The sequence below is a fragment of the Ictidomys tridecemlineatus genome, chromosome 2, assembly GCF_052094955.1.
Source record: "Ictidomys tridecemlineatus isolate mIctTri1 chromosome 2, mIctTri1.hap1, whole genome shotgun sequence".
Lineage (NCBI taxonomy): Eukaryota > Metazoa > Chordata > Mammalia > Rodentia > Sciuridae > Ictidomys > Ictidomys tridecemlineatus.
The window spans coordinates 144,885,972-144,911,118 of NC_135478.1; the positions used below are offsets into that span (position 1 = coordinate 144,885,972).

The 25,147-nt window shown below is 51.2% G+C and overlaps 1 protein-coding gene across 4 annotated transcripts in view; it reads left to right on the forward strand.

Annotated features, from left to right (window-relative positions):
- Positions 1-23,173, forward strand: part of Crhr2 (corticotropin releasing hormone receptor 2) — a 46,422-nt gene extending 23,249 nt beyond the window's left edge. For 2 of the 4 annotated variants that reach the window (XM_021722260.3, XM_005319165.5), the window contains 10 exons: positions 5,721-5,806; positions 7,238-7,347; positions 7,708-7,825; positions 9,281-9,434; positions 10,078-10,138; positions 12,703-12,775; positions 19,061-19,146; positions 19,362-19,497; positions 19,922-19,963; positions 21,638-23,173. In XM_021722260.3, the coding sequence (XP_021577935.1) occupies positions 5,721-5,806; positions 7,238-7,347; positions 7,708-7,825; positions 9,281-9,434; positions 10,078-10,138; positions 12,703-12,775; positions 19,061-19,146; positions 19,362-19,497; positions 19,922-19,963; positions 21,638-21,778 (1,007 nt within the window). In that variant the 3' untranslated portion in view covers positions 21,779-23,173. The remainder of the gene's footprint in view (positions 1-5,720; positions 5,807-7,237; positions 7,348-7,707; positions 7,826-9,280; positions 9,435-10,077; positions 10,139-12,702; positions 12,776-19,060; positions 19,147-19,361; positions 19,498-19,921; positions 19,964-21,637) is intronic. The other 2 variants (XM_040291814.2, XM_005319166.5) reach the window with 1 other exon arrangement.
- Positions 23,174-25,147: the final 1,974 nt, after the last annotated feature.

A 25,147-nucleotide genomic window follows, 5' to 3' on the forward strand; every position in this document is an offset into this window, starting at 1 on the left:
CCATGACATTGCCCCTGACCCCCCACCCCATCAAACTCTGGCCACACTTCCTCAGTGGTCTCTTAAGTTGAGGCAAAAAGCAATTCGTCATGCCCCAGAGCATCATTGCCCAGTCGAGGCAGTGGTAGCCAGGCTGGGAGCAGATATTAGCAGGGGAATCTTTCTCACCGAAGGTAAGAAAAGTGACTCAAAGTCAAGATCAAGCCAGACAAGGAGATGGTGAGATCTGGAACCTTCCAACTCCAGACAGTAATGGGACTGAGCATGGGCTATCTGGATCCTAAAGCATTTTCTTCTGATGATATGGATACTGTGTGGCCAAGACCCTGCGGAGGCGGCACAGTAGCTGCACGTGCTAAAACAGTGTAGCAGGAAGAGTTTCCTCTCTCCAGAGATACTGACTCCAAGATGATGCAGGAGGAAGTGTGTCCCAGGGGAGAGAGCTCTTGTTCTGTCTCTTCATTGTTAGGTGTTCCCATATGTCACTTTCTTTCCCTCTTTGGGCCCCATCAGACCAAATGAGGGAGAAGTTGCTTTCCCCCTCTTAAATTCCCAAGGAGATGCCCACTGACTTAGTTTCCAGTGTGCTTTCCTTGGAACAGGCAAGGTATCCATGCCCAAAATCTGGAAGATGCTGCCCGTAAGTTTTGTATTTAAGACGAACACTCCCTCCCCAACATGGATTTATATCTCAGTGACTGGAGTTCTGGCAGTGAGGTTGACCTATCTTCTAGGGGCATGTGGGAGACCTAGATGCCTCCTGAGATATGTGTGATGGCTTTGTCATCACCATGCATTTTGGTGGAGCCTGGACACCCAAGATGGCAGATTATCCTCTTGGCCTTCCTTGATCCTCTCGCCCTCATTGAATTCCCTAGTAAACTTGGCAACAGTATCAGCTATGATCTATCCTGAGGACCCTGCATGATCAGCTGGTTAGTGCTTAAGGACCAGATAGGCTGGAGAGGTAGTTCAGTGGTAGAGCACTTGCCTAGCATGCATGAGGCCTTGAGTTCCATCCCCAGGAAAAAAGGAAGGAAGGAAGGAAGGAAGGAAGGAAGGAAGGAAGGAAGGAAGGAAGGAAGGAAGGAGGGAAGGAGGGAGGGAGGGAGGGAGGGAAGGAGGGAGGGGGAGAAAGAGAATATGAAAGAAAGAAAGAAAGAAAGAAAGAGAATATGAAAGATAGAAAGAAAGAAAGAAAGAAAGAAAGAAAGAAAGAAAGAAAGAAAGAAAGAAAGAAAGAAAGAAAGAAAGAGAGGCCACCCAAGCCTTCTTCTTAGGGGATCTTGACCTTGTGCAGAAAAAGGTAAAGTCTTGCTCCAGGGAGACTCTGGGATAGATGGGGAAACATGACTTCTTTACAGGGACCATCAGGAGAACAGCTGCAGCTCAGTGTGAGCCAAGCAGAAGTGAGCAGCTGGACCCTCAGGAGGGCTAGAGCAGTCTTGGAAACCACCTGGAGGAACTGGGGCTGCTCTGGGCAGGGTGCAGTAGAGTTTTGCTGTCCATGGTGCTGAAAGTTCTGGGCCTCTGTGCTGATCTCTTTCTTTCGGTAAATATTGCTTTGGGCCCTCCCCACCTCTCTGCCATCACCTTCTCTCTCTATCTCCCTTCTTGCCATTTTCTTTCCATTAGCCAAGGACCATACTGCTTTCCCCACAGTTTCCTTTGTTCTTTCCTCCCTACCTCACCTGTCTTTGCACTGTTTCCACTGTAACTACCACCAAAACTGTTTCATCCCAGCCCCTTGTCTTCCATGGTCCCTGTCCCAGAGCTAGAGGCGCCAATCTAGGGAGCACTTGAAAGTAATGTAGGCATGTTTGGAGTTGCCCTGGCTTGGTGGTTTACTGGCATTCAGTAAATTGGGAAGCCTCACACAACCAAAAACTTGACTCACCTGAGATGCTAATAGTATCCTTGGGAACCAATTTACTTACTTTTCCTGAGACAGGAAACAGAGGCCAAGAGAGATATGACTTAGCCATGGTCATCTAGCCAGCCAGGGTTAACACTGTGTCTAGATTATAACCCCCATCTCCTCGCCAGGCCTTTGGACTATCCTTGATGAGTCGCTGAACCAAGAACTACTATCAAAGTGTTAACAACTGACAGGGGGGAGAACCTGTTGCTTCAGGGACTTTTAACAGGTCAGGGCCACTCTGGGGATAGGGACAGGCTACCTAAACTACAGAGCCTTGAACCACAGAGCCCTGCTGTGGAAGACCCCACCTGCACCATTCAGAACCTAATGCCCCTGGCAGGCCACATAGCACACCATCAGCATTGATCCTCAGCAGGGGCACCTGTGTTGTTATGGTAACGAGTACCCACCTCATCTCCAGCCCCGTGGTTCTGACGTTGCCACCTGCCCTCCATGGCCATCCTCCTGTGGTTCCTGAGGGGAGGGGCTCTTCCTCTCTTTTATCCAAAGCTGTGCCTAAGGGCTCGGTGCCCTCATTAGCTGCAGCAGACACGTCTATCTTCCGGTCCTCTGGATCCCAGTGTCTGTAGCCAGAACCTCAGCCCCAGACAGGGCTGGGCCCCCAGAGGGAAGTCCCTCCCATCCCACATGCCACATCTCAGACCCTGCTTTTCAAGATTCAGCCAATTTAAACCAGTTCAATTCAACCCACAGGGACTCAATGGCTTGTTGCTGAGGAAGGGGGGACCCAATGACTCCAATATGAGGGATCCAATGACTCCAGTATGGTCTCTGCCTATTTGTCTGTCCCTAGGGATCTCAAGTCTGGGAGCAAAGAAAAGGATTAGGTCCAAAGAGACATAGTCCATAGAATTACGACAATCTATCTGAAATAGATTTTTGCTTTTCATACTATGGGTTGTGGGACAATAGTGGACTGTGAAATCAATTTAGTGGGTCATGACCAGCATTTGTATATGAAATGAACAGAATGCATTAGAACAGAATAGAAAGAAAAACATTGTAGCGGTTTTCAAGATACATTTCACTCCGTGAAACTGGATTTCAGGCAAGTGTGGGTGTCTGTGTGTGTGTATGTTGGATCATGATACAAAAATGTGTTATTGTGGCTCAAGAACAAGGAAGTAGTTGAAGGCCTATGCTCCAAGAGGTAGGAATATATAGAAGGTACTTAGAAGAAAAAAGAAAAGATTGCTTGAGACCTGGGGTGTTGGGGAAGGATCCATGGAGGAGGTGGCACTTGATCTGGGGTTCAAGAGAGAGGAGTTTGCTGTGAGCAGTGAGTGGGACTCAGGAGGGTGTTTAAGGCTGGGCCAGCACACAGCGGGGTTGTGCCAGGCCTGTTAGCACAGCATCAACTGCAAGGGAGAGTGGGAGACGTGGGCCCGGGTGTTGAGGGCCTTGAGTATCATGTCAAAAAGGTTGGACTTTATTCTTAAAGCAGTAAAGAGCTATTTGTGGCTTTTAAGCAGGAATCAGCATGGTTGAGGGGTCAGGACAAGCAGCAGGGGGATGAGAAAAGACTGTCCAGGCAAAAGGACTGGAGAAAGTGCTGAGAGAGGGGCAGGAGGAGGTGGATTCCAGAGCAAGGAAAGGAAGGGACAGAATCCATGGCACTCAGGGACCTTGGAGCATTGGTGGGAGGACAGAAAAGCCTTCTTTTGCAGCCTCTCCATCCTGACCCCACTCCCTTCCACAAGCCCACTCCTAGTCAGTGTCCCCATGAGATGTCATGCTTGGGAAACAGATATTTTGAAGCCCTGACTTCAGAGATCCCCCACACTTCTCAGAAAGACCAGATTCACACCTGGACAACTCTGACTGGTCACAAGACAAGGGCTGGAGTGTGGGGCTGGGGTGAACAGGACTGGGGGTGCTCAGGAGAGAGAAAGCAACGGGATGGGAGTCATCAGGGAGGCCTTCCTGAAGGAAGGGACCTCTCCCTGAAACTTCAGGAAAACTGGACACCTATGAGCACTTTCCAAGAAGATCATCATTTCTGCCCTTTCAGCTCTGTCCCCAATTCGGGTCTGTTACACCTCACCCCTCATGCACCTCATAGGGACTCTAAACCCCCATGAGAAAGACACTATGAATCTTACAAAGGACCTGCCCTTATTCTTATCTGCCAGGATACCTTGATTCTTTCCTTCAGGGACGTCACTGGCTCACATGTCGAGGCAGTCCCCCCATCCCCCGCCCACCTCAGAATCACAATGTGGAACGCATGTTTGTGAGAAAGATGGTTGTGTGCATCAGAGGTCCAAGACCACCTGGGAGCCAGTTGCCAGGGACAAGGGTGAGGGACAGGTCTCCTCTCCTCAAGGGTCAGGATAAGACCAAGACAATCCCCTGACTGACTCCTTCAACCAGCCAGAGACGGGCCTCATGCTGACAGGCCCCAGAGGCAGGACTAGGCTGGCCATAACCCTGAGTTTGAAAAATCAGAGCTCAGAGCACCAAATTAAAGAATAATTAAGCTAATAGAATCTCCCCGTTGTTTTTGCTCTCTGGCAAGTGCTCCTTAATAATTCCGTTGCTTTTAACTCACGGTCGGCCCAACGGAAGTGGGTTTTTAAGTAACTTAATTATTTCAGAACTTGCTTCTTCCAAATACAATCTAAGGTTCCCCCTCCAGCCCTGTGACTTGGTGCTCTGTGAGCTATTTATTTTCATTAGCTTTGTATTGTATATCGAACATAAGCCAAAAAGAAAAAATACACACAAAAAAACTGCCCATTAGCCAGAGCAGAACCCTGGTACAAATCACCCCCAAACGATGCACTGTTCAGAACTGCAGTCAAGTGGGGGGCGGCGGGGCGAGGCAGCTCATGGTGTAATGCAGAGCGGAGGCAGACAAAGGGCTCTGGGGGTCCTCTGGAGTGGGGAGGAGGCCCTCCTGGTTGGAAGTTAAGGGCACGATGTCCACAGGGGGTGGCGCAGGCATTAAACCTCCACCCACAGCAGTCAGAGCTAGGACCCAGAGAAGGGCAGGTACCAGCAGCTTCCCTCCTTTGTGCCTTCCCCTTCAATCCAAGTGCACTTTTCTACGTTGGACGTTACAAGTTGCTGCCTTTTCATGCACCATATTCCAACTTCAAGGAGGATGCTGGATCCCGAACACTTGGAGACATGGCACGGTGCTCTCCCAGGCAGAGGCAGCGCAGGGGCAGGAACACAGCCCAAATCTCCCTCAGGCCTGTTCACCTTGACTTAGAAGCCCAAAGGTCACGAATGCAAAGCCCAGAGGCAGACCTGGGTTGCGCTTCTTTTTTCAGTGTCCTTGGCCAGCAGCTTCATCTCTTTGTGCTTCGGTTTCCAGCTTCCTCCCTATGAATGGGTGGATTCTGTGTTAGTATCCACTTCATAGGGTTGTCATGAGGATCGAATGGACAAGCGTCTCTGAAGCATTTAGAGGAAGAATTGGCACCTGGAAACACACGCTATGCCCACTATGCCCTTGGTAGCTGGTGCTAAAATGCAAATGCTCATACTGGGGGAAAAGAACCATGGAACTCATAAATACAAAGTGACCAAGGGAAGGGTGGCCATTATTTATTCTGCTAAAGGCATCCAACCTTTAGACACAAACCCAGTGCTCACAATCGGGTACAATTTACACGTAAATGACTTTTACTTAGATTTTCAGAGGTGCCTTGTATTTCTGGACCCAGGGAAACTAAAGAAGGTGGACTTTATCCTGTAGGCACCAAGCAGCCAGGGAGGGTTCTTGAGGCGTGGAAGTGACCCGACTCTTGGTGACTGAAATCTTTTGTAGGGAATGCCTACCGAGAATGCTTAGACAACGGGACCTGGGCCTCAAAGATCAACTATTCACAGTGCGAACCCATTTTGGATGACAAGGTAAGTATACCCCCCACAACTGCCATGACCCTGGTCCTCATATAGGTATTAGGACTAGGGTTGAGCACAGAGGATCTCAAGGGTGACAGAACCAGTTCTGTGTCACCCAACCATTCATTTGTGTGCCTCATGCCCGTATCCCTGTTGTCCTACCCTGTCTCAGTAACACTGTGGTGGGAGTCAGGAAGGGGGACAAGGGGTCCCATCTCCAGGAGAGCTTTGGCCAAGGCAGCATGGGACACAAAAAGGAAATGACCACATGACCAGTGCTCCCCAACATCTAATAGGCTGTGGCTGTGCACCCTCCTCCTCCCCTGAGCCTCGGTTTCCTCATCTGGCATTCTGATTTTGTGACTCCATGTGAAAACAAGTACAGCCTCCCACAAGGCCCATCCCCCAGGAAGCCGGGTCCTTTATGCTGGGACCTCTCCTGCTCCTCTCCACTGTCACTCTAGAGAGAGTTTTTGTTTTTTTATTTCCCCCTATGGTCACTATAGTGCTGCCATTGGTCCCAGGCTGCCCACGTGACAGGCAAGCACTTTACCACTGAGCCACACCCCCAGCAAGCTGTGCCCCCCTCCTGATCCCAGCGCCATCCTCTCCTCCCTCACCCAACACAGCCCTCAGTGGGGGTGGAACTTTTGCCCCAAATGAAGTCCCACTCCAGAGGCAGAAGCATTTGCCTCCCGTGTGGAAGTGAGGCCACAGAGGGGCAGGCAGGGGGTCATAAGGCCAGCCCTCTGTCCTCACCTCTTCATTCTTACAGGCCAAGAGTCAGTGGTGACTGGAAGTGGGGGTGCGGTGGGGCCTTGACTCACCCTGGCTGGAGGGAGTCCACTGGCTTTGTTTAGAACTGCCAGTACCTGGCGATAACAACAAACTGACTGACGGACAGTTTGAATGTCTGATGCTCTGTTGATGCTGCACTCCCTCTTTGCTATACCCAGGGCAAACCCATCCCCAGGCATCTCCAGACTCCCCAGAGGTCGCTGCTTCTGAGGTAGGAAGGCAGGTTGACACTCATGCACAGATGTCAGAACTGAGGCCCAGACATGAACTAGCTCACCCTCAGGTGCTCAGCCAGCTGGGGGTTCGGCAGAGACTCAACCTAGCTGTAGCATCATAGAGCCTAGATGTTTCTTTATTCATCTGTACATATGTTTCTGGGATATCTCAGAATAGACCATATCCAAATGTGCCCCCCCCCCAAAAAAAACCCCGCATGTTGGGAGGCCTGGCCACAGCCATTTATAACAAGAGCCACCAAGACCAACAGGAGTGAGCTTGTAGAGACGGAGGCATGGTGGTGACACTTGGAGTGTCTGCTGCCCCCAAGGTCAAGACACACAGGGATGGGCATGGCTGGAGTACCCAGGCCCACCCCCACATGTTCATGGCCGTCCCGTCTCCCGTGTCTGTCTGTCTGTCTAGCAGAGGAAATATGACCTGCACTACCGCATTGCTCTCGTTGTCAACTACCTGGGCCACTGTGTCTCCGTGGCAGCCCTGGTGGCCGCCTTCCTGCTTTTCCTGACTCTGAGGTAAGTCGGCCTCCCAACCTGCCTTCTCTTCCTCTTCATCTCTCCTGGACATCTCACCTCTGCTCTGAGGACCTTAGAGCCAGTTGAAAGAGGAGGGATGGACCTGGTCCTGGGCACTGACCATCAGCAGGCCTGCGGGATGCCAAGCAGGCCCAACCAGGGCCTCCATGGGTGGGAATTGGCTCCTGGGGTAACCCTATCCCCACTCCAGACTTGGTCTTTACCTGGCCTTAGGGTGACATCAGTCTCAGCTGACCCTTGAGCCCCACTGAGCCCTGGTCCCAGCCCCATCTGAGCTCTGACCCCAGGTGGACTCACCCCAGCTGACGCTGGCTGACCCCTGCCCGGGGCCTCCCACAGGAGCATCCGCTGCCTACGGAACGTGATTCACTGGAACCTCATCACCACCTTCATCCTGCGAAACGTCATGTGGTTCCTGCTACAGCTCATCGACCACGAAGTGCATGAAAGCAATGAGGTCACTTCTCGGGGAGACCCGGGGCTGGGCTGGGGGTCCGCTCTAGGGGACGTCCACTCTCTGCTCGATACTCAGGTGCAAAACTGAACATGAGCTCACTTCCACCCTAGTCACTGTCCCCCAGGGCCAGGGAGGCAGGGGCCAGGGCTGCCAGGCCAGGGTGTCAACTGTGTCCAGGTCAAATGTAAAACTGTAGACTAGACTGGGGCCAATACAGCTCCTCAGCACACCCACGAGAGAGAAGCCTTGAGGCTTCTCCACACTTTTTCCTTGGAGGGCCTGAATCTCAGCAGACACCACCCAGTTTGACCCTGAACTTAACCTCACCCTGAGTCAAGTTCAAACAAATTTAATCAGATGCCTTTTGTACCAGTGAGACATCCTTCACTTACAGAAAAGGCCAGGGTTGGAGTAGAGAATCTTTACCCTCCCACCTAGAAAGCAGAATTTTCTAGAATGAAGGAGACAGACATGGACCAAAGATCAGGGCTGAGACCACGGGGCAAAGCTACAGAGCAGCTAGCTGCTCAGAGCCAGACAGGGAGGAGCTGAGTGCTCCCAGGGCTCCCCTGACCCAGGGCTGGCTCACACCCCAGCCTGCTGTCCCCACCGTTCTCCATGTCCCAGCCTTGGCTCTGAGTTGCCCTGGGGTTGAGTCAACAGGAAAGAGGACCAGGTGGGGGCTGCCAGGCTTGGAGGTCTGTGGCCTAGACCTTGGCTCTGTTTGGTCTACTCTGTGGCTCTAGGCACAGCAAGGTGCTGGGGGTGGGGGTCACCTTGCCCAGAAGGACAGGTACAAATCCACCTCTGCCAAGGAGGCAAATCAAAACAGCAGCCACACTCAACCATGACACTCCTCCTTGGTGCCTGTCTGTGCCACCCTTCACTTCCTCTTACCATCCCTTAAGGCAGTGTCAGTTACAGCTCAGGGAGGTACGCGACTTGCCCCCTCCAGAGCCAGTGCCGATGGTTCCAAGTCCAGAAGGTTCCCAAGCCACAGGCTCTGCAGAAACCCTCCTAGGCTGCAGCTCCCCCCCACACTCCCTTGACTCTTCTCTCACTGGTTTTCATTTTTTTTTTTCCAAATGAAATTTCATATCCCATTCCTACACGAGAGCCAGCCTGACTTGCTCTGAATTGAAGGTGACCCGGAACGTGACGGTGAAAACACAGCATAGTTCAGTTCCAGCCTTCCAGCTCCCCTCTTCCTTTATTAAGAAAAGCCATTGAGGAGGAGTGGGGAGTTATTAAAGGGCACCAAGGAGAATGGCCCCTCAGTCTCAGCGGGAGGGTGAAAGAGTTGGGGAAGCGCTAACCCTTTTGGAGTGAGATTCAGTGGGGTTTGATGCCACATCCATCCACCCACTTTGGGCGGCCCACGCCTCACTGTCCTTCCTGGGCAGGTCAGCCCTGCTGGGCCCCAGGAGTCCCTGACAACCCCTGCCCCATGCACAGGTCTGGTGCCGCTGCATCACCACCATCTTCAACTACTTTGTGGTCACCAACTTCTTCTGGATGTTTGTAGAAGGCTGCTACCTCCACACCGCCATCGTCATGACCTACTCCACTGAGCGTCTGCGCAAGTGGCTCTTCCTCTTCATCGGATGGTGTGAGGCTCCCAGGAGTGGCAGGGCCCCGTGGGGGAGGGGGCACTGTTGACAAGGTCCTCTCCCCTCACCCTGGTCCAGTAGTACAGAGGAAAAATCCAGGAGTCCCTCCAAAAGATGGTCCACACCTGGCCCTGGTCCCTTGTCCAGAGTGACCAGTCTAAAGACTCTTGTCTCTGGCTTCAGAAAAAAAAAAACTGGCCAGGTCCAGTAGCACTCACCTATAATCCAGGCTACTCAGAAAGCTGAGACAGGAGGATCTCAAGTTCAAGGCCAACCTTAGCAACTTAGCAAGATCCTGTCTCAAAAAAAAAAAAAAAAAAAAAAAAAAGACTATGGGCATCTCAGTCAAATAAAGCGCCCCTGGATTTAATTTCCAGTTCCAAAGAAAAAAAGGAAAAGAGAGAGAGAAACTAGATGGTTGTACCTTCCTGTCACAAAATCTCCAAAAGCACATCATTCCCTGCTTGGAAAAGAGAGAGGGTGGGGTAATCCAGGAATAGGGCATCCCTGGGCCATGGATGGCCTGCAGTTGGGAAAACAGAAATGTAGTCCCAGAACCTTGTGGTCCCCTACCCTGAATTCTACAAGAGGGTCCCTGTCCATCTATGTGTCCCCTGCAGCATGTGTCTGTCCTTCTTTCAGGCATCCCCTGCCCCATCATCATCGCCTGGGCAGTTGGCAAACTCTACTATGAGAATGAACAGTAAGTAGGATGGGCCGGCCGTTTGGATTGTGGGTTAGCACAGGTCAGCCTGGGGCTCAGGCCAAGCTGTAGCCATGGCAGGTTTTCTTTCCTGTTGTCCTGAGACTGGAAGAAATATCCTCATTCCCAAGAATGCTTACTTGGTGGTTTCAAGGCAGCTTTGTTGAATTCCATAAGGAGCTGTGGTTCCTTGAAGTGCCCCGTGTGTGTGGCTCTTTCAGCCATAGAGATGTCTTCTTCATCAGAGTTGGATGCAGCAGATCTGGCCAAGAATCTGTGGATGAGACCGAGGTCTCCGGGCTCTCTATCCAAGGCCGCATCAATGAGCATTTGATGGAGTCCCCCAAGAGCTTGCTTTTTTGTTTGTTTGTTTTATCTTAAATTGTATTTATTTCACTCTTATTTGTGTGTGTGTGTGATTTTTTAATGTTGTTATTTGTGCATTATTAGTAGTGGGGTTCATTTTGATGTATTCATATGCCTATAGCATAATTTGATCCTGATCCCATTCATTTCCTCTACTGTTCTTCCTTCTATTTACTTGTTGTTTTTTCAATTGGTGCATTATAGTTACACATAAAAACGAAATTCACTATGATACATTCATTCACATCCATAGCATAATTTGGTCAATGTCATTCCACAGTTTCTCCCCTTCCATCCCTCTTCATTCCCTCTCTATCCCCTTTCTCTACTCCACTATTCTCCCTTCTATTTTCATGGGATCCCACCCCCCACTTTTTAATTCTTTATTTCTCTCTAGCTTCTGCATATGAGAGAAAACATTTGAACTTGGACTTTTTGAGTCTGGCTTATTTCACTTAGCATGATGGTCTCCAGTTCCATCCATTACATGACATAATTTCATTTTTATTTATGGCCAAGTAAAACTTTACCGTGTATCTATACCACATTTCCTTTATCCATTTGTCTGATGACGGGCACCTAAGCTGGTTCCATAACTTGGCTATTGTGAGTTGTGCTGCTATCAATATTGCAATGCATGTATTGCTATAGTATGCTGAATTTTAGTTCTTTTGGATATATACCAAGGAACAGAATAGCTGGGTCACATGGTGGTTCCATTGCTGGTCTTTCATGAAATCTCCACACTGCTTTCCAAAATGGTTATACCAATTTTCAGTCCCACCAACAATATGTGAGTGCACCTTTCTTCCACATCCTTATTTACAATGATTATTATTTGTTTTCTTGATGATTTCCATTCTAACTAGGGTGATATAAAATCCCAGTGTAGTTTGATTTGTATTTCCCTGATTGCTAAGGATGTTAAATATTATTTCATATACTTGTCCATTTTCATTTCTTCTTTGGGGAAATTTCTGTTTAGATCATTTTCCCATTTATTGATTGGGTTTTTTTTTTTGTTTTTTGAGTTCTTTATGTATTCTGGATATTAACCTTCTATCAATGTAGCTAGCAAAGATTTTCTTCCATTCTATAGGTGTTCAGAAGAGCTTGCTTTTTGACACCACAGTCTCTGCCTAAGTGCAGTGACCCATCCTAGGGTCTTCTCTGCATCAGAGTCTGGTACACTGAGCCATGGCCCAGATAATAGCTCTGCCACAGGCTAGCCAAGGAACAACCAAGAGGTTAGCTGTCAACAGCTGAGAAAGGGGTCCCTGGGGACCATCAATCTCTGTGTGCAGGTCTCCATAGCATTTCAGGGGCTGGAGAGTATTTAGGGGTTGGGGTAAGGATGGGGTGGAATTCTAGGAGCTTAACATTAGGAAAGGCTCATCAAGGTAAAAGATGCCCAAGACTAGAAGGTCTGACTTGGTAGGTTGTGAGCTTCCTGTCAAAGGGGGTGTTCAAAAAGAGACCTGAAATTCAGGCAGCGGGGCAGGTTCCTGTCTGAGGCTGGTGTACACAGGGTAACCTCTGAAGTGGTGACAGACATAGTTTCCTAAAGTCAATGGACCCTCCCTGAGGCAGTGCCAGATTGAGACCTGGCCCAGTCTTTCCTCTGGACTCTCAAGCCTCTCCCTGACCCAGCATCCCTGGAGAACAAACCAAGCCCTTGGCAGCCAGTGAGGCCAACCAGGCAGCAGGCTCCTTCCACTGGGTACGGAAGGCTCAGCTCAAAGCCTGAAAGACTCAGCTCAGGCAGGAGGAGGCTCCACCTCCACATCTGTTGCTTTGTGTAGCTGAGTGTCTGGACACAGAGCAGCAGGTTCTGAGCAATGTGGGAACAGGTGGCACAGGGCAGATAGGTCCTAGGCCACTGAGGGGAGCCCAGCTCCCCATTCCCGTGCTCCTGCATGCCCAGCCCTGTGTCCCGCTGTCTGCAATGGAGTGGGGGACTGAGGAGGAGACTTTCCCTTGGTCTGGCTGGGAAGATCAGACCCACCCCATGGAGGAAAAGACAGCTCTGGGCCAGGGTGGTCAGTGGGCTGGGGCTGTCCACCAAGGCTTTCTGGGAAAGAGCAGCCCTGAAGATGGGGCTCAGGAAGGGTCAAGCTGGAAGATGAGCTGGTTCCAAGTTGGGAGTGGTCCCTCTGGCCCAGCTCAGCAGGCCATCCACAGCCACCCCATCTTTGCAGGTGCTGGTTTGGCAAGGAGCCTGGCGACCTGGTGGACTACATCTACCAGGGCCCCATCATCCTCGTGCTCCTGGTAGGTCCTCGGTGGGAACTGGGATGGGGCTGGGGCACTGGGAGGGCAGCAGAGGATCCACTCAAGCAGAAATGCATGGAAAGATGTCACCTGGGCAGCCCCTGGCAACCCTGTACCTGCTACGCACCACGGCACTTCCCAGAACCACCCAATTCTCCCTTCTTCAGGCTCTGGGGAGCCCTCTGCTCCTCTCTGGACCTCAAGCTCTTTCTCTGGGTGGAGGCGGGGACTGGTTGGTGGAGTTCTAGTACCTTCCCCCCATCTGACTTCCCCTTGCCGGGTACAATGCTGAGACAGCCAGGTGAGCAGGCAGCTGGGGGCAAGAGTAGGGTGTGCAGCTTCTGTTCAGCCCAGACCTGCATTCTTCTCTGCCCCCAGCCACCCCCTCTGGGGTGCCGCCCACCACCCCAACATGGAGCAGCAGATCCCAAATGCAGCATAATGAGCAATTGTTCCTTGTCCAGCTCCCCGCCCTCTGCCAATGTATTCGCATCTCAGGTATAATTGCCACCACATCTTTAATCCACAACGAGCTTTAATTAAGATAGAGTTTAAGCAGAGGCTGCTGCAGCAAAAAGGACCCATTATATATCATACATTTAAAAAAAACATATAAAAAAGCCCCATAAGAAATTGGCATTTACGTAAGACTTATTTCAGGCTCGATAATTTCAGGCTCTGGTATGTACTGGCTTCCTTAAAGGGCCACTGCACCCTCTCGTACACAGCAGGTGCCCAGTGGGGTTTTCTTTTGTCTACCATGGAGACGATTACTGTTTATCTCTATTTCCTTACTCTCCTCCTTGTTATGACTTCCGGGATTCATTGGACCCCTCCTTTGGATTGTCCTTGATGTCTGTCAACTGATGATGACTAGGAAGTTTTCTCACCCACTGCCTGAAATTCCACCGTCAGGGCTTCACTCACGTCAGAGGCGGAAGCCAGTCCTTGTCAGAAGTGGGGGGCGGGGATGGTCCTTGGACTCCCAGATGCAGTGATGCCGTGAGTCACTCACCCCTCAGTGTGAATGGAAACCCCACAAGATCTGTTTCCTCCCTGCCAGCTGCTGAGGACCCATTGCGCAGAGATAGAGCTTTTGATGAACTGGGACCCAGCCAAGAAAGGCTGGTCTGGACCGGGGCCAATGGTAGTGCCCTGCTGTAGGACTATTGGCCAGGTAACAAGGAAACACAAGCAAAGGGAAGTGAGCTGTGTCAAGACCCAGCTCCCTGCCTCCCTAAACACGCCCCCTTCTGTGGCTTCTTGCCCACCGATGGGTGCTTCTAGGTTCCAAGCTGAGCCCTGTCTGCACAACCTCCATTCCTCACATCCTTGATGCAGGAGAGAAGTAGGAATTAGGCTCCCCTTTTTATAGGCAAAATCACAGAGAGGTGGAATGATTTGCCCAAAGTCTGCACCCGTAGCTGGTAGAGTTATGTGCGGCTGGGGCAGGTCTGTCCTCTTGTCATGCACCTCCTGCCTGCTGTCTCTTGGTTGGAGATATGCCTGGCATTCCTGCCTCTTCACTGGCTACATTTCTGCTGCTAAGACACACTCATTTATTTCTGGGTTCTGGGAAGTGAATTGGGTGTTTGATTTGCAGGAAGCCTGACTCTGGCTGGTTGTTGTCATGGGAAAGGGATGTGGCATTCATCAGGTCAGTCCAGGGCATAAAGCCTTCCATGAGTATTCCATGCATGCTGACTCTCAAGACAGTGGCTTATCCTGACTGGACAGATGAGGAAGCAGAAGCTCAGAGAGGTTAAGCAACTTGCCTAAGGACACATAAATGCAAATTGGAACAGTGTTCATTCAATGGAGGTTCCCCCTGGGAAATTAACACCCCACCTCGCATTTCTTTTTTGTTGTTGTTGTTTTGGTACCAGAGATTGAACACAGGGGCACTTAAGCACTGAGCCACATCCCCAGCCCTTTTTCATATTTTATTTACAGACAGGGTCTCACTGAATTGTTTAGTGCCTTGCTCTGTTGCTGATGCTGGCTTTGAATTCATGATCCTCCTGTCTCAGTCTCCAGAGCCATTGGGATTACAGGCATGCGCCATTGTGCCCGGCTAAAACTCCACATTTCCAGGCCATCCTGTTTTCATTCTGAGTTATCTCCTATGACACTAGAGAAAGCCTCAAACTAGGTACTGACCCCTGCAAGTGACCAAGAGTCCAGGCTAGCCTTCTACAGTGTGTGGTACAACTGGTTCGTTCTGGTTGATGCCTGGGCTCTGCATGGATGGTGGCTTATGGCTCCTAGCTCAGCTCACTTCCCACCTGCACCCCTGCTGCCCCTGTCCCAAATGCAGACTCCAGGTCCAACCTGCCACTGGCTATCTGTATTTGTAACAAGCACCCGGGTATTTTTGCAGTGTACACCCTGGATCCCAGGCATAGTCAAATTGCTGAGAAGGGAAGTTGATTGTCTGGGATTTCTCCACGGATCAGCCAGGTCCCACCTGCTTAGAAAATTCCAATAGGAAGGCAAAACTCGAGACATCAATGAGGACCAGTCTCCTGAGGCCTATAACACTGACGGGGAACTAGACTAATGAGGCATTCCAAGTTCCATCCTGAGGGACTCCCTGCAATCATTCACCAGGCTCTGCAGAGCCACAGGGGGCAGACAGGTGTGTTCCTGGTGAATGCCTGATACAGGGAGTTGTGAGCTTGGCAAGCGTGAGCAGGGAGGCCTGAGAGGTGGTACAGAGCCACAGGAAGTCAGGAGACCAGGACGGAATCAAGCAGAGGACTTGCCCAAGCCCTGGGCCCTCCTCTCCTGACCTGGGTTTAAAGACAGCAGGAATTGAGCCTGAAACCACATAAGGACAGATGAGCCAAGGCACCGGGTCTATGTGTCTGCCTCCTTCCTCCCTCTTTGCCTTCCTCCCTCCCTGCCTCTGCACACAGAGGTTTAGAACAAAGAGGGGTTCCTGCAAGCATGGCGACTTGACAGTGCCTTCACCTTCCAGCAGTGGCTCAGACACCAGTAAGCTGTATCTGCCCTTGGTGGTGGTAGGTGGGCAGGAGCACCCCTGGAGGTTGTGATGTGATCCAGAGGGATCTCTTCTTGGTGCCTCAGATCCCCACTTGTAACACAGGCATGCTAGTTCCTGCCACACAGGATCACTGTGAGGACTAGTGGGCTCCAGACACCTACTGCTGCCCTTGGGGCTCTGCCTCAGCTCCTGCCAGCACCTGAGCCAGGGGTTCAAGACCCTGTGCCAATGACCCCCAGGGCCTTCCTGAGCTCGGATCTGTAGTGGGGACCTATTAGAAATTCCCTGTCCCAGAGCCTGGCAGTACCAGCGCCTTGTCTCTGGTTCCTTCTGTTTAGCCCTACATTTTCTTGCGGTGACGTAGGTATAAGGAGAAGGCCACCAAAGCCTATTGCCTCTGCTCAAATCCTGACAGCATCCCCTGCTAGTACTGTGGCAGAGCTGAATTATTTAGCCTTCTGAACCTCAGTTCATGCATCTTGGAGTTAATGATTGTACTTGTCTATAAAAGTTACTCATTGAGGAATAGTCATGCAGCGCTTGGCAGAGTACCTTGAATGGTGTTAGGCCTACATTAGTGAGTGCTAGGCCTCTGCAGGCCTGTCCTGGCTCAGGAGGATAGGGACTAAAATGTCCAGGCCCCCAATCAGAAGATCACATGGCAGCCTGATGATCAACACCAACTGCTAAGCCCAGCACACACCCCCACTGAGCCTCATGGGAGCACAGGTGGGTCCCCCAGGGACAACAGAGGTGCCAGTCGGGGCTGACCCACCAAGGCAGAGTCAGGATAGATGGCAGTTTGTGCAAAGTAGAGCTTCTCGGGGGAAGCTTCTTCTGGTGGCTGGTCTCACCCGCACCCCACCGCTGCTGTGGTTCAACACTGCATGTTGGGTAGGAGGCCCTCCAGGGAGGGACTCACTGCCAAAGACGGTAGCCTTTCCTGTCTGGCTCCCAGGTGATTCCACCTCCCTTCCTGCGCTGGTCTCTTGACCACTGCAGCAGAGCAGCACCTGCAGCCACACTGGCCCCCATTGAGGGTCCTGGCTCCTCCCACCCCGGGCTGCTCTCTCCTGGCCTTGTCTTCCTGGAATGCTCTCCCCGCCTTCACTGGCTAACACTGCCTTGCCTTCACTTCTCAGCTCATGGGCCACTTCTCCAGGCTTTTCAGAGCCTTTAGGAAAGATGCACCCCACCCTCTCCCACCCCCAGCTAGTCCACAAGCCCGATGCCACAGGAGCCATGTCTACCTATCTACTTCCTGATATGACTCTCTCTCCCTGCTGGTGCCCAGCACAGAACCTCGCAGGTGGTGGGTTGGTTTACTGAATTAAATCATGATCAAATCATACTGGATCCAAGCTAAACAAAGTTAGGATGCAATTGTTGGTGCTCACTGAAGAGCTAGAATAGTTTTCTTTTGGGGTGGAGGTAGGGCAAGATGGCATCCAAAAATGGATATCAAGAGAGCTGGGCAGGGGCTGGGGTCAGAGGGCTTCCTAGAGAGGGAAGAAGGCTGATGCAGATATTGCAAAGGGGGAGGCTGAGGAACGAGCTCATGAGGAAAGAAGGACTCAGGTTGCATGTACCTGGGTGAGAAGGGTTGGGGCCAGCTTCACTGACTGCCTGCCTATCGAGAGGAGGGGCCAGGTCCTGCCTCCCAGAGGCTCCACACTAGACCTCTGCCCTGCCCTTGCCTCAGTACAAGGAATAGGACCCTGTAGGAAAGAGGTACTCAGTGACCACTCGTTGACTAAATGACTGGATAGACAGACGAATGAACAGATGGATGGACCAGAGTGTATGGATAATGAAGTTAGTGAGTCCAATACTATTTAATGCAAGGAAATGCGATAAAAATGAGAATATATTTTGATCCCAACAGTCTATTCTAGAGAAGTCAGGAAGAATCATAAAAGAACAACTTCTTTGTATCACATAGGAATGACCTGTCTGTTAAGGTGACATATGCCCCATTATCCAAGGGAATGGGTCAGAAACCTAGGAGCTGGAAGTTAGGTGCTCCTTAGGCAAAAGCAGGCAGCCGGCCATGGGCACCTTCGTGGAAGGCCTCCCCAAGATCCCTTCCCCAGGGCTCACCAGGCCACACACTGATATGAGAACAGCTGGCCAGGACTGAGGGAAGGTCTAACCCTCCTGTCCCTGAGCCACCCTCCAACTTAGGGAACACTTTGAGGCCACAGAGTTAACAGTCCCATGGTGTCTTCCCGTGGGATCTGAACTCTAGGGAGATTAGAAGGACCCAGCCCAAGAAGCAATGGATGGTCCTGATGGAGACTCTGCATACACGTGGTGGGTGGGGCTGATATGCATCTCCCTCTGGCCTGGGAGCATTTTCTGAAGGGTCCAAGGTTGGGGCTGCTCACACTTGTTCCTACCTGCTGGCACCTGGAGTCAGATGAAGAGAAACACGGGGGCACCCGTGTCCCCACATACATAGGCACACTCTGAGACAAACACACGCAAGCACAGAGCGAACAGACCTATTCACCCACAGCAGAACACACAGAGGGACAGTACACAGCCCCGGGGAGCAGCCAACAGGAGACTCACGTGGCAGGAAGCTGACTCAGGAGCCCAGTGGGCCAGTTGGAGCCAGAGGTTGGCGTAGCTCTGATGCTGAGGGAGGGCTAAAAATGAAGATGAATGAGGCCCTTCCAGAAGCCTCGGAGTCTGCCGGGCAGCTCATTCATCTTCCTCACCTGGGGTTGCCAAGAAGGCTCTGCAGATCAGGGTGCAGGGTGGTGACAGATCAGTCCTCTACTGGGCCACAGAGTTATGAATCGCTTCATCCGGCCAGTGCACCCCCGCCCAGGAGGGCTGATAAGACTTCAGGCCAGCCTGGAACAGTGACAGTGCAAGGGACTCAGAGACCCCCAGTCAACAAGTGGGGACCCTGTGGCCAAGAGAGGCAAGGACTGAAGCAGACTGCAAGGCCTGACTGTTGTGGGGTTCCTGAGTGGGGCAGGAGCTGGGAGCTTTCTGAAGTGTCCCCAGAGGAGCAGCTGCTGTTCTCTGGCTCACCACCTTTAGATGCTCCTCCCTTGGGGCTTGGGGCAAAGAACAGGCCCATGAGGCTCCTCCTTGTCCTGTCCAGGGAGAAGCAAAGGCTACGGGACCTGGGCAGGTGCTGGGCGACAGGGGTGTGTGCCTGGGAGGAGGCAGGGGTTCAGCAGGTGCCAGGGGGAGATGGAGCCTCTCAGCTCAGCCCCCACTCAGGGTCCTTTGTTTCTCTCTCTCTGCCTTCTTCCTTCCAGATCAATTTTGTATTTTTGTTCAACATTGTCAGAATCCTAATGACAAAATTACGAGCCTCTACCACATCAGAGACGATTCAGTACAGGTATGTGAATACCTGGGTGTCTTGACCCTGGCAGGGGGGAAATGAAGAGGTCATCTGGGCCATCCCCCTGCTCCATGCAGAGCCCTCTGTGCTCACCCAGGGAGTTGCCCAGTCTCCCAGAAGCAGCATGGGGGGCAGAGCGGCCCCATCTTCTGTCTGAGTGGGGTCCTGCCTACAGCGCGGACTCAGGACTCTCATCACCCTCTCACCCCCAGGAAGGCAGTGAAGGCCACCCTGGTCCTCCTGCCTCTGCTGGGCATCACCTACATGCTCTTCTTCGTCAATCCTGGTGAGGACGACCTGTCACAGATTGTGTTCATCTACTTCAACTCCTTCCTGCAGTCCTTCCAGGTGGGCACCCCGGCCGCAGGGAGCTCTCCTGACCTGGATGCTCAGAGACAGGGATTGGCGCGCACACTCAGAACCCGCCTGGCCCCAGGCGCCAGCTTGGACCTGAGTCCTGGCCTTACTCATTATCTCTGCCTCAGGGCTCAGGCATCCCAGCATTCCTCATTCCTCTGAGGATTCAGGGTGGCTCCAACCCTGACACCCTGGGACGGGCCACAAAATGTTGAGGAGGCTAGAAACCCAGCTCTGGGCCAGAGAGCACCCCTCACTCAGCCTGGACCTGGTATACTGTACCTGGAGGGCTGCAGCCCCTCCAGCTCTGTCCCCTGGGGTCCTGGGTCGGTGCCCCCCCAACCTGTCCCCCACCCCATCCTCCAGGCAGAGTGCCTCTTCGCCAGGTCCTGACCACTCCCGCCTTCCTTCCTAGGGTTTCTTCGTGTCTGTCTTCTACTGCTTCTTCAATGGAGAGGTACGAAGTGGGACCCTCTGGGTAGCCTGGGCTCTCGGGGTCCTCAGACTCCACTTTGGGGTGTTTTCAGTCAAGCTGCCCAGCCTTTTAGGAAGGCCTGGTCCTTGGCTCTGCTCGGTTCTGCCCTGGAGGAAGGAGGGGAAAGGGACTCCTCCTGTAGGGCCAGAATAGCATGCCAGGGCCCCATACATGCCCTTGGGGAGCCAGGTGAGTAGGGAGCCCAGGCTGCAGGGTTTCATGGGAGACCGATGCCAAAGCAAAGGTGGTGACAGGAAGCTTCCAGAAAGAGGTGAGGCTTTGCTATGCAATCACTTCTTTATGGACTCAGATGAAAAGAGACCAGCACATAACCTTCACCCTCCACAGAAAAGAACACATGACCTGGGTAGACTCTGGGGGTGCCTGGCAGCAGGTAAAACCTGGCTAGCTAAGGAGATCCAGAATCCAAGTGAGTCACCAGGGAGATGCAAACCCAGGCAGTGGTGGGTGAGGATTTGCAGACACACTCTAAGGCCTGAGAGCTTCCAGATACCCCAGATGGACACAAGCGCCCTCCTGAGGCCACGTGGCCTTCAACTGCAGTGAATGATGGGCACCTATGTAGGCTGTGCCTGTCCATTAAAGATGGGCCTGGATGCAGAGCTGCTGCAGTGAAGGCTAGAAACCCAGCTCCAGGCCAGAGACCACTCTGGCTCTACAGTCCGGAGGGCTGGGGGAAAGGAGCTGCTGAAGCAAGCAACTGACGTTTTTGTTTGTTGGTACTAGATTGAACTCAGGGGCACTCTACCACTGAGTTACAGCCCCACCTTTTTTTTTTTTTTTTTTGAGACAGGGTCTCACTAAATTTCTGAGGCCAGCCTTAAACAGAAGAGCCTCCTGTCTCAGCCTCCTGAATCTCTAGGATTTCAAGCTTGTGGCACGGTGCCCACGTAACAATGGATATTTATGTAACATCGATTCTGTTCCAGCCACGTGCTGGACTAGAATGCAAGAGATGATCCATTTGACAGAATTCTTCCCTTACAGTACAAACGAGAACAGGTCCCACCAGGCTTAAAAATAAATGGAGGTGATGGAGGTGTTCTCTTTCTGTTTTGGGCAGTTTGTGCTGCACAGGGAAGGTGAGGGGTGCAGAGGAGGGAGTGACAGTCCTTCCTAAGGAGAAGGGAGCCAGGGACTTGTGCACTAGGGTTACCTCCCAGGCCTGAGGGAATAGAGCCCCAGGGGGCTGAAGGGGCTGATCTACAAAGCCTCTGGTTGCATTTTTTTTTTGTTATAGATGAACACAGTACCTTTATTTTATGTATTTATTTTTATGTGTTGCTGAGGAGTGAACCCAGTGCCTCACAATGCTAGGCGAGCGCTCTACCACTGAGCCCCAGCCCCAGCCCTTCCAGTCGCCAGGGAGCAGGAGTGTGGGGAGCAGGAGTGTGGGGTGGCAGAGTGTCCAAAGGAAACTGGACACTTCAGAAGGGTAATGTGGAACAAAGGAAGTGTGGGAACCAGGCTCCTCCAGAAGAGTTACAGGGGAGTCCCCAGAGAGAGCCTGCAGCAAGGAGGCAATGGGGTCAGGGAAGGACCTCAGTTTTGCCCCCCTCTTTAACAGCTCTGTGAAGGGGCAAGGGGTAGGGGACATGGCAGCCTGGTGGGCCACTGAGTCTCCTCTCCCTGCAGGTGCGCTCAGCTGTGAGGAAGAGATGGCACCGCTGGCAGGACCATCACTCTCTCCGAGTGCCTGTGGCCCGGGCCATGTCCATTCCCACGTCACCCACAAGGATCAGTTTCCATAGCATCAAGCAGACAGCTGCCGTGTGACTCCTCTGTCACCCACCTGTCCATCACTCCTCCACCCTCGAGGCAGCTTCCCCACCCTCCTCTGTCTTCTTCCCTGGACCCTCTGGCCGTGCAGGCACTGGTGGCATAGGAGAAGGGAGGGAAGAGGCCAGCCCTCCAGCCGGGCAGGAAAGAGAGGGTGCAGCCGCAGAAGAGGCTCCAAGGGACCAGGGCCTCTGAAGCCACAAGCCTCCCACAGGAGGGAGAAGAAAGAAGAGAAGAGCGGATCAGATGTCATTCAACATTTGCCCACCAGCCTCTCTTGCAGGATCCACACTGTAGCTCCATTCACAGATGAAGAAACTGAGGCTCAGAGAAGGCAAGGGTCTGCACCCAAGTCACACAGCTGGTTACCCCACTCATGGTACCCGCAGCTGGTTGATGGGCTGCCTCTACTCGCCGCCCTCTGCCGCCACACTCAGGGGTGCCCTCTGCTGTCGGAGGAGTTAAAGATCAATTCACCTGGCCCCATCCCAGGGGCTGTCAACTAGGAAAGCCTCCCCTTTGCCCTGCCCCTATCCATGCTATCATCTACTCCCTCCCCAGCCGCCCTGCCCCTGGGGCTTTAGGAAGCTTCTGAGCCTGATGTCCCCCCTGGAGAGACCTTTTCTCATCTCATTGTTGAGGGTGGAGGGGCAGGTGAGAGGGATAGGCAACCAGGGCAGCCATGCGCAAAGGCCAACCAGACACACAGTGGAGGACAGAATGGGGAACAGGAGTGTAGGAGGCAGGAGGAAAAGAGCAGGGTGGAGAGAGTCAAAACCAAAGTTGTGTCTTTGGTGGTTGGAACTAATCCCCCAGCCCCTTCTCAGACTGGGCTTCAGCCTCCCCTGATACAACATTTCTACTCTCTGTGAAATAAACCGTGACTCTGTGAAAATGGCCTCCTTCAGGTCAAATGAGAAGGCATGGGAGAGGTGGTGTGGTCAAGGATGGGGGCTGAGTCTGCAGGGCACAGCCATGCCCACCCTCAGTAGTGGAGATGCTGGCCCTGGGCCAGGTAGTCCTGCCTCTCTGGCCTGTGGTGGGAGTGGTGTCTTCATGGTCAAAGTGCCTACAGGTCCAATCCTTCCCTGTCACTCTCTCAGGCTGACATCTGTCCCCAGCCCCAATTCAGAAAGAGGAGGTACACAACTCGGCCACCATAGCAGGGCCAGTCCAAGGGCAAGGGTTCTGGAATCCACAAGGAAGGGTGGCCACGGCCCCTCAGACCCCATGAGTGACAGCCCACAGGACAGTTTCCAGGTTGGCCTCCATCCCTGGGCCACTCTGGGAGGGTGGCAGACATCAAGGGGAGGGAAAAGTTGCCGAGCCATTGGTATGAAAGAGCTTTTGCTCTAGGTACCCTCACAAAAATAAATTTTGAAAAAGTATGTATCCCATCTTGTACATTCTTAATTTGGCATTTAGTAAGTTTTCAAACATCCAAAGGATGTGATTTCTGGCATCTGGTAAATATTTACATTTTAAAATCAAACTACCACAACACTTTATAATACAATAAATGGAACCTAACAACACAGTGACTTAACACCCATCTATCATTAACTCTAACTTTAACTCATCTGTCATTAAAAAAGAAAGTTGAACCAGCTCTTCATTAACAAGTGGAAATTGGTTGGCTGCAGTGGGACAGATGGCTGGCGACAGATGTCAGCCTGAGACAGTGACACACCTGTAATCCTGGCTATTCGTTGACTAAAGGAGATAGGTCACAAAGGGCTGGTAGGGTAGCCCAGTGATACAGTATTTACCCAGGGCATGTGAGACCCTGGGTTCAATCCCCAGTGTCACAAAAAAAGATAAAAAATTACATTATTCCCCCCCCCTTTATTTTTAAATTTTTTTGTGGTTGTAGATGAACAGCATACCTTTATTTTGTTTATGTATATGTGGTGCTGAGGATCGAACTCAGTGCTGCACATGTGCTAGGCAAGCGCTCTGCCACTGAGCTATAACCCCAGCCCTCCCTGATTTATAATAAATATATTTAAATAAGTATATTTAAATGATTTAAAATAAGTTTATTTTTATGTGGTGCTGAGGTTCAAACCCAGTGTCTCACATATGCTAGGCAAGCGCTCTACCACTGAGCCACCACCCAGTCTGCATTATTTCTTCTATATCTCATATCTTCATCCTACTGCTCCTACAGAATTTTATAGTGATACAATACTTTTCATGGTTGAAAGTACTGTTAACCACTAAGCCACATCTCCAGCCTATGTTCTACAGACAGGGTCTCACTAAGTTGCTGAGGCTGGCTTTGAACTCTTGATCCTCCTGCCTCCGCCTCCTGAGCTGCTGGGATAACAATCCTTTCTTTTTTGCATTACTCATACATGCTAAGCAAGGATTCTGCCATCGAGCTACATCTTGAAGCCCTTTCTTTCATCCTTCTTCATTCCTTCTTTTCCTTACTTCTTTCTTTCTTTTATACCTTCTTTTCATTATTATTTTAAATTTTATTTTGAGACAGGGTCTTGTCTCAAAATAAAATTTAAAATAATAATGAAAGGCTAGCCTGGAACTTGTGATCCTCTTGCCTTAGCCTCCAAGGCAGTGGGGATTATGGGCTGTACCATTGCTCTCAGATGATCGAAAGTCTTGTAGCTCACATTCTCAAACTTATCTGCCACAAAATATGTTTTTGAATTGAAGATAAAGTACTTAATCTCCTGTGATCAAATGTTCTGTTTTTGAAAGTATTCTAGAATAACTATTACAACTTTTTTTGTATATATAAAATGTACTAACAATTGATTAGGGCAACATTAATTACTGAACATTTTTATAAGTAACTGTTAAGCCTAAAAAGAAACATTTATTGAAAACACACCTTAATGAAATCCATAGTTCAATTGCTCATGATTCTATGGATAATTTTACTGCAAGAATGAATTAGAACTCAAGATCATTTTTTTTTCTGTTTTTCATTTTTGCTAGCTATGTGTGCTGAGGAGGCTTTTCAAATAAATAAGCAGACACTATAGCAATGCCACTCCATTTTCTATAATCTTTCTGAGATGTTTGCCCCAATTGCATGTCAGCTTGTCAGCAAAAATGATCTCTCAGTCGACCACTTAAGTCCTTTTTACATTTGACTGAAAAAAAAAAAAAAAACCATGAAATGATCAGGCTTACAGTGGCCTTTGTTTCCCTGGTCCCGGCTCTTTCAGTGTCTCACCACGCACCCTGGTGTCTCAGGTTGTGTTGGCTGGGGGCGACTGGTGAAGGGTTTTAATGTAAGACAGGCTGGGCACAAGCCCTGCTTCTCTTGTCAGGTGGGAGAGGTAGCTAGGGTGCCCACCTTGCTTTCTCAGGACACAGAGCTCAAGCACCTCTTGGACA